The 12,036-nt window shown below is 42.2% G+C and overlaps 1 protein-coding gene across 5 annotated transcripts in view; it reads left to right on the top strand.

Annotated features, from left to right (window-relative positions):
• Nucleotides 1-12,036, top strand: part of akap6 (A kinase (PRKA) anchor protein 6) — a 467,239-nt gene that overhangs the window by 361,149 nt on the left and 94,054 nt on the right. For all 5 annotated transcript variants that reach the window (XM_078562838.1, XM_078562835.1, XM_078562834.1 and 2 more), the window contains exon 9: nt 4,406-4,552. In XM_078562838.1, the coding sequence (XP_078418964.1) occupies nt 4,406-4,552 (147 nt within the window). The remainder of the gene's footprint in view (nt 1-4,405; nt 4,553-12,036) is intronic.

Below are 12,036 nucleotides of genomic sequence, written 5' to 3'. Positions count from 1 at the left end.
CTGCAGAAGACAGGCATTTACTTACAAATATCAAGCAGATGGATGTGCATGCTTCTCACTGCAAAATCCATCTATCCTTGGCAGGACAATGGGTAGAGTGGGAGCATAGGGAGAGCAGGAGATGACGAGACAGGAGAATGGGGTGAGCAGAGCATGCAGAGAGGAGGAGCACAGGAAGAACCAAAGCACAGAGAGAATAGGGGCAAGAGGAGACCACAGCACAGAGAGAGCAGGAGACGAGAGAGGGGAGCAAAGCTTGTGTCCGGTTGCGACCCATTTGATCATACTGGACCACAACACTTTCACATTTTGCAGAACCCCTGAAAGGCCTCGATGGACACCTGGTTTGAGAACCACTGTCCTAACAATCTTTGTGTAAAAAAAAAAAACTCCCTGTCTTCTTTTGGTGATTATTTCATACACATGCTCCCAAATTACAAGGTGGAAAGTGGTGGAAATGTTTTCACATAAGGTTTTGGCCTTATTGAAATTTCTCACATTTTTAGGGCCTTCAATCGAATTCCCACAACTTTATTTATTCTAGCGAAAAGACTCTCAGTTTCTTTAGTGTCTCTTCAAAGTCTCTCATCATAGTATCGTTTGAGTGAATCTCTTCTGCACCCTTTCCATAGTCTTGACATCTTTCCTTAGGCATCTAAAACTGCAAAACCTATTCCAAATGCAGCCTAATCAATGACCTTGATACCTTTTTGTTTTTATATTCTACAAACATTTTTGTGTTTATAAAATCATTCACAATAACATCTGATGGGAAAAGTGATGAAGGCATCAGGGGGTGCATAACACAAAGCAAACCTTCACAAAAATGTCAAAGTCTATAGAAATAAGACCATCTCTATGGAAAGCAGAATGGGATTACTAAACGTTACTATATGTGTGTAAAAGTTGGAATATAAGCAAGACAATGGAAGATAAATTAAAGGCAACAGAGGTGTTGTTTCTGAGAGGTATGATGAGGTTTAGTTGGACAACACACACAAATAATGAAGAAGCTTTGAGGAAAGCAGGCACACAGGAAGAATTTTTACAAATGATCACCAAAAGGCAACTACAATTCCTCGAGCACGTACTTAGGAGAGAGAAACTAGAACATCTGGCAGTCGAGCCAGAGACAAAGGAGGAAATACACCAACGGCTTAAGAAGCAGAACAGATACAAGATTTGAGAAGAATACCAAGATGTTGATAGTTATCAAAGAGAGTGAAACATTTTCGCCAACACAAAGCATGGCAGCTAAAGCAGAGTGATATTACCTGCCCCTCTTTCTTCAAGCCCAATCTTAGCCTTTCCAATTTTGTTTTTATTGTCCTTAGACCTTTTCTATATTTGACGTGCTTTTTTATATTATTAGGCTTAATTTGTCTTTTTTTTTAAACAAATTTTAATTTCCCCACTGAAGGAGTACTGCACTGAAAGGGCCACCTTTCCAAAGGGATATTAAAATATGGCCCTATTTGCCCTCTCACATAGATATAAAATATCCCAAGGTGCTTCTTTTTAAAAAAGCAAGCAAGTTGTCCTATTGTCCTGACTGACATTTATCCATCAATCAACATTAGTAAGAACAAGTCATTTTGTGGTTCATCTCGTTCTTTGTGGGAACTTGTTGTGCTCAGATTAGTTGTTGCATTCCCTACATGGCAGCAGTAATTATACTTATATATGTACTTTGTGAGCTTTGAAGCACTTTAGGAGCCCAGGGACCTTGAAACACATTGTATAAATGCAAATTCTTTCTTTACTCATCCATTGGGGACGTCTGCATAGAGACTCATGTTGGCAGTAGCCAAAGTTCTTGAATAAGTTGGGATAAGTCCCAGTAGTATGTGCACCCCATTTCAGGCAAACAGAAGCTCCAGCTGTAAAGTAGGTTTTTATGCATGTTAGATATCTTACGAACACAAAAAAGAGCTTCCAGTCATAAAATAAAAACAAAGAATTCTGGAAAGACTCAGCAGGTCATGCAGCACCAGTGGAGAGAAAAACAGATTGAACATTTCAGGGCAATGATCTTTCATCTGCCCATTAATGAAATCCAGCTCAATGAATATAAATATTCACAGCCAAACTTTGACATCTTAACTAGGAAAACCTGAAGTGGTTAGGCATTGATAAAAATACAAAATGATTGAATGAAATAGCTAGTTAAGATCCCAATCAGTTTTGATTACATTAAGGTGAACTATAATATTGCCAAGTGAAATGAAGCAGGAAAAATGAGCTGGTTTTCTGCAGCCAGTTACCTCCATCCTGGCAGCCCTATAATTGAAACATTTTTAAAAGAATGTTGTGAGGTCGAAGGTCTACAGAATTAACAATGTTTTGGATTTGCTCTGTATCATAAGTATCAATGATCCATAACTTTCGGTCTCCAGGGCGTCGTATCCGGGGGCGGGGTGGGGGCTGCCCCAAATATGCACTGGGGATCCCCCCCCACCAACCTGCCCACTGCAAGCTCCCACGTAAGGATTGCACGGCAATTGCCTGGGAAGTTCAAACTTCCATAGGGTAATTGCCCTGCACTGGGAGCCATCCAACACTCCGATTTAAATCGCCAACATTGCAAAGTTACTAAAGTACAACTACTCCCCACCTACCCTGGACTGCCCCCTTACCTGTCCTCGACTGCCTTCCCCACCTGCCCCTGACTGCCCTCCTCAATCCCCGATTACACCCTTCTCACCCCCAACTGCCCTCCCCACCCCTCGATTGGCCCCCACCCCCCTTCACTGCCCTACACCCCCACGCACCCATCTACACCCCCCAAACCCCGGCTGCCCTACACACCCCACAACTACCCTGACTATTCCCCCATCCCCCCAACTAACTTCTCACCCCCTGACTACACTCCCCACCGCCGACTACTCCCACCCCCTGTCTACCCAACCTATCACCCCCGCCTACCCTCCCCTCTCCCCCGACCACTCTCCCCAGCCCCACAACTGCACCCCAACCCCAACCACCCCCCTGAATATCTGACCCCTCTCATTGACCACCCCCCAACACGCCACCCTGAATAACCCCAACTGACCATCCCCCACTGACCAACCCCTGCCACTGATCATCTAACCCACCCACTGACCACCACACCCACTGACCACCCAATCCCCCGCAGATCACCTGAACCCCCTCCCTGACCACCTGACACCCCTCACTGATCCACTGACTACCCTTCCCATTGACCACCCAACCCCCTCACTGACATAACCAACTGACCACTCCCCACTGACCACCTGACCATCCCCTCACTGATTACCCAACATCCACCCGACCACCCCCACTGACCTCACCCCCCACTGACCAGCCGTCCAACCCCCCTCACCTGATTACCCCCATTCCCACCGCCTACCCCCATCCTACTCACTTACCTTATACACTTGCCTTCGCTCTGGCTTCTCGAAGTTTCTGGACTATTAAAATTAACTGCTTTACATCAGCTAGTGCTGTATAAAAGTGGGGGTGTCTTCCTTACCTTCGACTCAACTGCCCTCGACACAAGGTTTCAGGGACCTGCTGTCCTTCACCCTTCTCACCCAGCCAGAGTCAGAAGGTCAGGTGAGAAAGGGGTCAGTGCATATCAGGGCAAGTAACTAGGTGCGGACTGGCAATCTGACTGTGATTGCCACTCCACGCAAGTTACAGCCCATTAAGTTTTCAAAGGTAACAGCATATCATTAAATTAACTTTATTGAAAATATTTCAACTATAACTCACCACACTATTCAGTTCACTAAGTTTTTTTTTAAACTAGACCTGTTCTGTCATTTCAGGGAAATACGTAAAACCTGCTCTCTGCTTCTTAAAATGACAATTATTTTTCACGATAATACTTTTTTCTTCTGTGAATTCTCCCTGTTATCTATTCCTTCATGGGCTGTGGGCATCCTCAAAGGCCAACATTTGTTGCCCATTCCTAATTACCCTTGAACTGAGGACAGTTAAGAGTCACATGTGGGCCACACCAGGTAAGAATAGCAGATTTCCTTCCCTGGAGAACATTAGTGAACCAGATGTGTTTTTACAACAATTGATGATAGTTGTCATGGTCTTCATTATTGAGACTAGCTTTATATTAAATTCCACCAGATGCTATGTGGGATTTGAACCTTTGTCCCCAAAGAGTTAGCCTGGGCCTCTGGATTACTAGTCCATTGACATTAACGCTATGCCACTGTCGCCCTGTATTTTCCCAGCATGAAAATATGCACAATGTTTGAAGAACATGCTATATTGACTCAATTTTTAAAGAAATTAAAATCAGTTTGAAATGGGGCTATATCCTATTTACAAGTTAATATTTGGGGTTTGGGATGCAGTTTATATGTGATTCAAATTAAGATATTTCAAATGGAAGTGTAATGTTATGGACCATTTTGTTTTACAGGGATACAGCATGGAGATGTCAATGTGGCTTCCAAAGAAACTACACTTACTAAGGAAGATTGCATCGCTGAAACAAGCTGGTAGCTCATTACCCTGTGACATCCTTGAAAAGGTAGAGGGAATTAAAGACAAATGGCACCTGTTAGAGGTACGTGCTTTTTTTAATGATTAAGATATATTTTCATTTTCGGTTTATGCTTTGCAGATTTTGACATGTTAAATAAATGCTCCTAGTTTTGCTTTTCTGAGCAGTCATGTTTGTTGTGGAAAAACACATTTCATGTTTGTAACAATATTTTTGAAATATTTGGGATATTTAATTTTTCTTTCACAGCAGGGAAAAAGAGTAATCATAGTGTTTATCATTTATATGTTAAGATTGCTTAATGCATAAATGTGTAATAATGGTAGGACTGCAGAGTTCTAAAGCTGGCAATAATATTAACTTATGGGTAATTTGTCTTCCATAATTAGGAATGATATTTACCACTGTGTTGATGAGTGTAGTCATTAGCCACATTCACCATTTTTGCAGATATTACTGGAAGAAAAGCTAAAATTAGAAAATAATACAATTTATAAATGAGAAAGTAAAGCAACATTATTCTCACTTTAGACTGAAGATCCAATACAAAAGTATTTCAAAAACAATACCTTTACGTATTTAAACCTTTGACAGGGTTTATTCATAGGTTGATATAAAGTATAACATACTAGAGAATAAGGCAATAAGTACAACCTCAAAATTATTTCATTCTGTTCTTGCTAAAAAGGCAAATCAAATAATTTATTGGTCTAACATCAAACTGTCAAGTGGTTTTCATCCTCCTTGTTTACTCCAGATAGAGATGTAATGTCACATATAATGTCGCCTCTCCTATGGTTTAAGGATTAACTGTTCAGCAGCAATAAAATGCCCATTTTTACTGGTCTTCCAATGTTGTTGATTAATTCTGCTAAGTCTTGACAGCTACACATGACAAGCTTTCTCTTGACAGATGTTTAGCTTCCTTAACCAAAAATTATTCATCACTAAACCCAGAGATCTTAAAGTTTCTCCTCAATTTTTCACTTATCTCCCTGATATTTAATACACTTCTATGAAGCAAGATGCAACTAGGAAGCTAAATAGTCCACACTGTATATGTTAGTCCCAAATGTATAATTTAGTCCATAAATGGTGGGTTTGGGTTGGGTGCGAAGTTGAAAACTGAAACAGGAACACAACCCACCTTGAACCCGCACACATTTAATGGAAGCTGGACAAGAGGCAGACAACCAACCCAATCACACAAGATGAGTTAGTTGTTGAAACTTTTTAAAGAAGCTAAGTGGTTTTTTTTAAACAAAAAAAGTTACTATTCTGAAGTGGTGTGGAATGGTAACTCAACAGTGCTAAACTGATGTTGTCATTTAAAAAAATTTTTAACCACAGTCGGCCGAGTTTCCCAGGCCTTAAGAAACTCAGCAGGTAAAACAAGACAAGAATGGCCGGACCCATCAGCTAACCCTACGGAAAATTTTGACATAATTTTTGAGTTTAAATGCACTCAAAATGATCAGTGATCATTTAACATCAAATATTCTAATTTGGAATGAGTTTTGCATGCATTCAGCAGCATTTTGCCATCTTTAACATAAAATGTGATCAAATGGTAAAAGGCACTTGAAGGCATCGAGTGTGCTCGAAGCTATCCAATCTGCTCAAAACAATCAAATGCGCTCAAAGGTGGCAAATGCACTCAGCAACCTGCATTGAAAAATACAAGGAAATTAATTACTTAAATAATATGTGAATTTATTCAGCTTATTCATTTAGTCCAAAAAAATTTCCCCCTATACAGCACATGCTTGAGAGCACCACCAGATTCCCATCAGTTCTTAATTCATTTTAGTCTCAGGGTCTATGCTTTCCACCAGCCCTCCCAAACCCAGTCTCAAGGTGTAACCTCTCCCCCGCTCCACCCCCCCCCCCCCTCCAACCCACCCACCACCCTGCTAGCCTCAATGTCTAAACTCTTCTCCTCTCACCTCCGGTCTCTGTTGTATGATGTTATATGAGGTGGTGGATTTAGAGTTAGTGGGGCCCTGTGCGCAGCTTCATTTTCAGGCCCTCCTCCACCCCTGTCAAGATGCAACCAAAAAAAAGAACATTCTCTCTTATCTCTCCTCCCCCCACCCACCATTTTTCATTCTTTGCAAATCTTACAGTGCATTTATCTTGATAGCTCGGCATTTACATTTAGGAAAGGCTAAAAACTGCAATATTTTAACATATCACTTATGCAAACTGTCAGGGAAAGAATATTCAACCCATTTTGTTCGAGATTTGTATATTTAAACATGAACCATTTAAAGATACAGACTGTCTTTAAAAATACAGAAAGAAAGGTGTAACTTTCACTACATGGTAACGCTTTTATTGCGGATTTTCCACTCCCTATGTGATGGTGCACTGGGGATGATGCGCTGTAATATCAAGCCCACTTTCCCTGAGCCACAACAAATGTGAAAAAGTTTGACCAAACCACCAGATTATCCCAATTCTACCTAACTGTTTAATTTAGGTTAACAGAATACGAGCACCGGGTTTGTAAACTTAATAAGTAAATAACTGTTTATTGAACAAACTGTTGTTAACCAGTGGCAAAAGAAAGAAAGATGGACTGCTAATTTCTAACACCATAACTTAAGCTCTATCCCATCCTTAAATCCCTACATACACACACACAAGACACATAAGACACACAAAAACATGGATTTTAAGGGTGGGATAAAACAGCTCAATAGCACCAATTCCCGAGTACAGGATTCGATGGGTTGGTTTTGATCGATGTCTTCCAAATTCCTTTCAGTTCATGTTGATGACACGAGTTGGTCTTCCAGCATCTTTCAGTCTTTAGTTCACTGGTTGAGCACTTGCCTTGCAATGTCTCTAACAGTGATTTTCCCCTTTTCCTCTTGACAGGGGTTTTCAGAAAGCAAGCAGGTTATAGAGATATGAGGAGAAAAAGCCAGCTAGCTTTTATTGTGGAATTACTGGAATCTTCCACATACAGGAGAAAGAGGTTCTAGGTCTTGTTCCTTTCAGGCTAGGAACTATTCAGCTACACTACTTCTCATACAAAACTTGATCACCTGGTCAGGAATCAATTAAAACATTGTTGTCAAGCAGCTCCCTTGGTCTAGGACTGCTTTCTGGCACCATCCTATCTTTCATGGCACACTCTGTTCCAAGACTGCAACATTATATATATCTCTCATCCTGTTCCAGTGGACATGTCTTTCAACCAGCAGCCATTGTAATCCCAATCCACAGCCCAACAGAAAATAAAGATAGGTTCTTTACAACAATCCAACAGAAATAAAAAGATATGTTCATTACACCTGATAAACCAGATCAAATTGTTGCCAAATACAGGATAATCATATTTCAACAAAATAAGTCCAAAACACACACGATGTGTGATTATTAAAATGCAAATGACTGGTGTGCGTGGAAGAGACAGTGTGAATCCCGTCAACTCAGTTGTCCTTTTGGAGAGCAGCACTGGCTGGACAGGCCAAATGGCCTCCTCCAGTGCTCGGAGACCACCCCATACCGGACAATATCCAGGGCTCTCACTCCAGCCCATTCGTAAAAAACAAGCCCGAGCATGGGAACTTAAATGTTGGGGATGTAACATCCACCAAGAAAATGTTTAAATATTTCTCAAGTGTCGGTGCAGACTCGATGGGCCTCTCCTGTACTGTGTGCTTCTGTGATTCTGTGAAAATGAATTGTTAACAGATTATTAAAGATTTAATTCTAACTAACCTGTCAAGAAGTGTCTACCTCCTTTTCTACTTCAGCTGAATGGCTTCTTAGTGTGTTAGCAGCTTTGGAGTTTGGCATCCAGATCCCATCTTGTCAGTGAGGAGGGGGAATGGGGTCCCAGGGCCTTGAGGGGGGGTGAAAGGGTGGTCCCAGGGCCTTTGGGAGAGGGAAAGGGGGTACAGGGCTGAGCGTGGCAAAGTGCTGTTGCGAAGCTGAGAGGAGCGGATGGCGACCGTTTCCCACTTGTGCTTGGTGAACACGCAATGTCTGCAGCCATGAGGATCCAACCCAAACATGCACACAAACACACACCTAGGGGCTGAATTTTACACTGATTGGGCGGGCCTGTGCCTGACCCGATTGGGTGTGAAATCACATGAGATGACGTCGGGCGAGCATCCCAACATCATCATGCGCTCGCGTGATATTTCGCTCGGCGGACGCACGCAAGAGTTGGAAGCAGACTCATCGACAATTAAGAGGGCAATTAAGCCCATTTACAGCGCAATTGTCTGTCATTTTACGTAGCCCATCCAACCTTACGGTTGGTGGACGAGCGAATCGGCCAGGCGGCATTTACATTTTTCAGCAAACAAGCGGGATGAGGCTTCCGTTATTAAATAAAATAAAAATAGAAATCTGTGGACAACATTTTCATGATCTATATGTTCGGGTGCCTGATTGTGATGCTTGGACATTTTTTCCTGATTTTAAAAACTTTATTTCCTTGGTTTCGGGTTTCAGCCCCCTGAGGCACCTCTCTGCCTTCAGGGAGCTTTCTGTCAGCGCTCGCCCACACCTGCATTGACGTCATCCATGCTGTCCCCACCCTGGCAGTGCTGAGCTTCTCAGTGTGCGCTTCATACTGGCAATGGGCAGCCAGCGTGAAATTGCGGTCAGGGGCCGATTGCGGTCGGCGGTCTATTTCCTGACCACTCCCGGGCCCGCCGATCGCACCCGCCCGCCAAGCTGAAAACTCAGGCCCTAGAAACATTTTGCAACACAAAAAGCAGCAACCTTAGACCATGCCCAACTCACATTCCACTGTCTGTGTTTGCAAAGGAAACCAGTAAATGTCATCTTGATTTAGACCATCACTCTCTTGCGCACGCATTATGCAGCAGACAATGGTGATTTTGCTTTTCCGTAGAGAGTTTGCAATTCATTTGTCAGAGTTGTCCTGCATTTTGGGGCCCCCTGTTGTTTGGGGGCCCCATGTCACCGCATGGTTTGTTTCATGGTAAATCCACCACTGGTTGTATGTGCCTGCATGCCACTGTAATGCAAAGGTGCTCAGCAGAGCAAGGGTTAGCATGGGACTGGAGAATAACATTGCCCATGGTATGATGCATAGTGGCACATGGTATTAGACTGAGAACAGTCTAGAAAGAACACTCTGGAACTAGCCAGCATGGAGACAACAGTTTCATGCATGATCATACCTTGGATCTGTAAATAGTTAAAGGTTAACAATAATTGGTTCATGTTTAAATATAGAAATCTCAAGATCTCATCGTTGAGAAACCATCGCGCGCCATGTTATAACATGGTTGGCAGCAGTGGGATCTCCTAAAAAACATCACATCACAGATAGTACCATAATCCGACATGTGATATGAAAGGTGATATGAAAGGTGGCAGCTAAATGCATGAGCCCAGAACAGCATCCCAAGGTATGAAAAACCAAAAGCAACTGAAGCCAAACTAGAGAGATGTGCACCTAAGAAGAAAAATTGAAGAAACAATTGAAGAAGCTCCACTAGAGACTTTGGAGTTGAGGATACCACCAGAGTGAGTGGAAGTTTATTTCAAGACCCCCAAGTGACGTTGAGTTAAGGAACTTAGTTGGATCATAGATGGTGAGCAACACCATAAAAATTGCAAGACCAGGAGTGATGCAGAGAACCTGATCTGTCCACAACACAGTGAGCAAAAATACAAAAAAAGAAGCTGTACTTACATTATCGAATAGGTGGTGGTCACAGGGCTCAGCATCCAGAGGGCAGCTGAAAGAGAGCTGCAAGTAAAATATAAAGGTTTAAAAAAAAATGAACAAACCTATAAAAAATCAGCTGACAGAGTCACAAGTTTAAGGAAACAAACACTCCAGAGTAAAGAAGAAGCTACTAAAAAAAGCAAGTTACCTAAAAAAAAGGACTGGCAGTGCAGAGGAGAAAAGTGCTGCAGCTTTAAGTTAAAAAAAGGCCAAACAGCTGAGCAGTCTCCCAAAGCGGGACATTCGGAAGAAAAAGGAACCTATAGAGTTTTAAAAAAACTGAAGAGTGGCCCAGAAAAGAGTTGCTGCAGTTCTAAAATGTTTTTAAAAGTTTAGAAGTTTGAAAGAAAACAGGCCCCTGATTGCTGGAGAACCCGCCAAAATTGGAAAAGTGCTGAAAAAACACAGAGACAGAACCGGCAAGTTGCAGGGACAGCCTGAGTAGAAAAAAGTGGTTACTGCACTTAACAATCTTAAAGCAGTAATGACTTTTAAAGTGGTAATTACTAGAAAAGAAACACAGCCAGGGAAGGCAAATTAGAAGAGCCAGACGCATGTCCGCTATGGAAAGGGCTAAGCCAGACCAAAGAGTGGGAGCCTTGGAGAAGACTATTTTGAGACAAGATTAAACAAGGAATCGGATGTAGTACAGGTTGATAAGTTTTTATACATGTTTGGTTTATTTGCTGGTGAAGTGCTCCACAGCCAATATATAAATCAATACTCAACAACATTTGGTGAGATATTCGAAGGCATTGAAGTCCAGATTGTGGAGACACAAACGCTAGAAGGTCTAACGTACCGCAAATAAAGTGCCGAGGGCAACCTGAGGCTCCAGAGAGAGGACAACTCCTTATAAACCACCGAGGGAAACAAGAGACCCTAGAGAGAGGGCAACTCCCAATAAAGCATTAAGGGCAACAACAAATGACCTCAGAGAGAGGGCAACAAAAGACCCCAGAGGGAGGACAACAAAAGACCCCAGAGAGAGGGCGACAGGCAACCTCAGAGAGAGGGAGCCAAGAGACCCCAGAGCAGCGGAGACAGGTAGTAGTGCAGAGTGAGCAGATGGCTATGAATGAAGGAAAGCTACCTGAGGTGACTCAAAAGAAGCAAAATGTGCAAAACATAAATGAAGCTGTTCTACAGGAAAATGTTTATATCAGAGCTGAACCGGAAGATTTAAAGCACAAAATTCAAGCTGAGTATGTACCTTTGAAAACACATGATAAACTGAAGTCTTCACTAAGCCAAGCTGTCCAAGATCTAAACAAACAAATTTCGGAGATGGCACAAAGGTACCAGGAGGAGATAATGATCCTCAATTCCACAGTTGGCAAATCAAATCAGGAGTTGGGGAAACTCAACCAGATGTACAGCCGGGCAAAACAGCAGGCAGAAAAGATGCACAAAGAGGAATCCTTGAAGAATCAGTATGTAGCCATGGAAAAACATGAGGAGCTACAGAGGATGATAAATATTACTTCAAAAAAAGCTACATTGGAATTATCAGGAGCAATGAAATGATGCACTGAAGCCTGGAGTAAGTTGGCAAGAGGTCAACAAGAAAATGAAAAATTAGAAGAACAATTCATTGCCTTCAAGATCAAATGCAAAAGGAATGCCTAACCATTCAGCAATGTGAAGAAGATTGTCTTCAACAACAGAATGGAAGCACAGCAGAAGAAACTCGAGGAGACTGCTGAATTACAGGAAAACTCAAGATGAAACAAGTGAGTTTCACAAAGAAAAGGAAAACCTGTTGAAAGACCTTCACACGTTACAAGAATTCCTTAGGACAAAGTTTATTCCTCTGGAA

Source organism: Cetorhinus maximus, chromosome 18, assembly GCF_964194155.1.
Source record: "Cetorhinus maximus chromosome 18, sCetMax3.hap1.1, whole genome shotgun sequence".
NCBI lineage: Eukaryota > Metazoa > Chordata > Chondrichthyes > Lamniformes > Cetorhinidae > Cetorhinus > Cetorhinus maximus.
The sequence above is the reverse complement of the archived record's forward strand: the minus strand, read 5'-3'. Positions and strand labels throughout refer to the sequence as shown.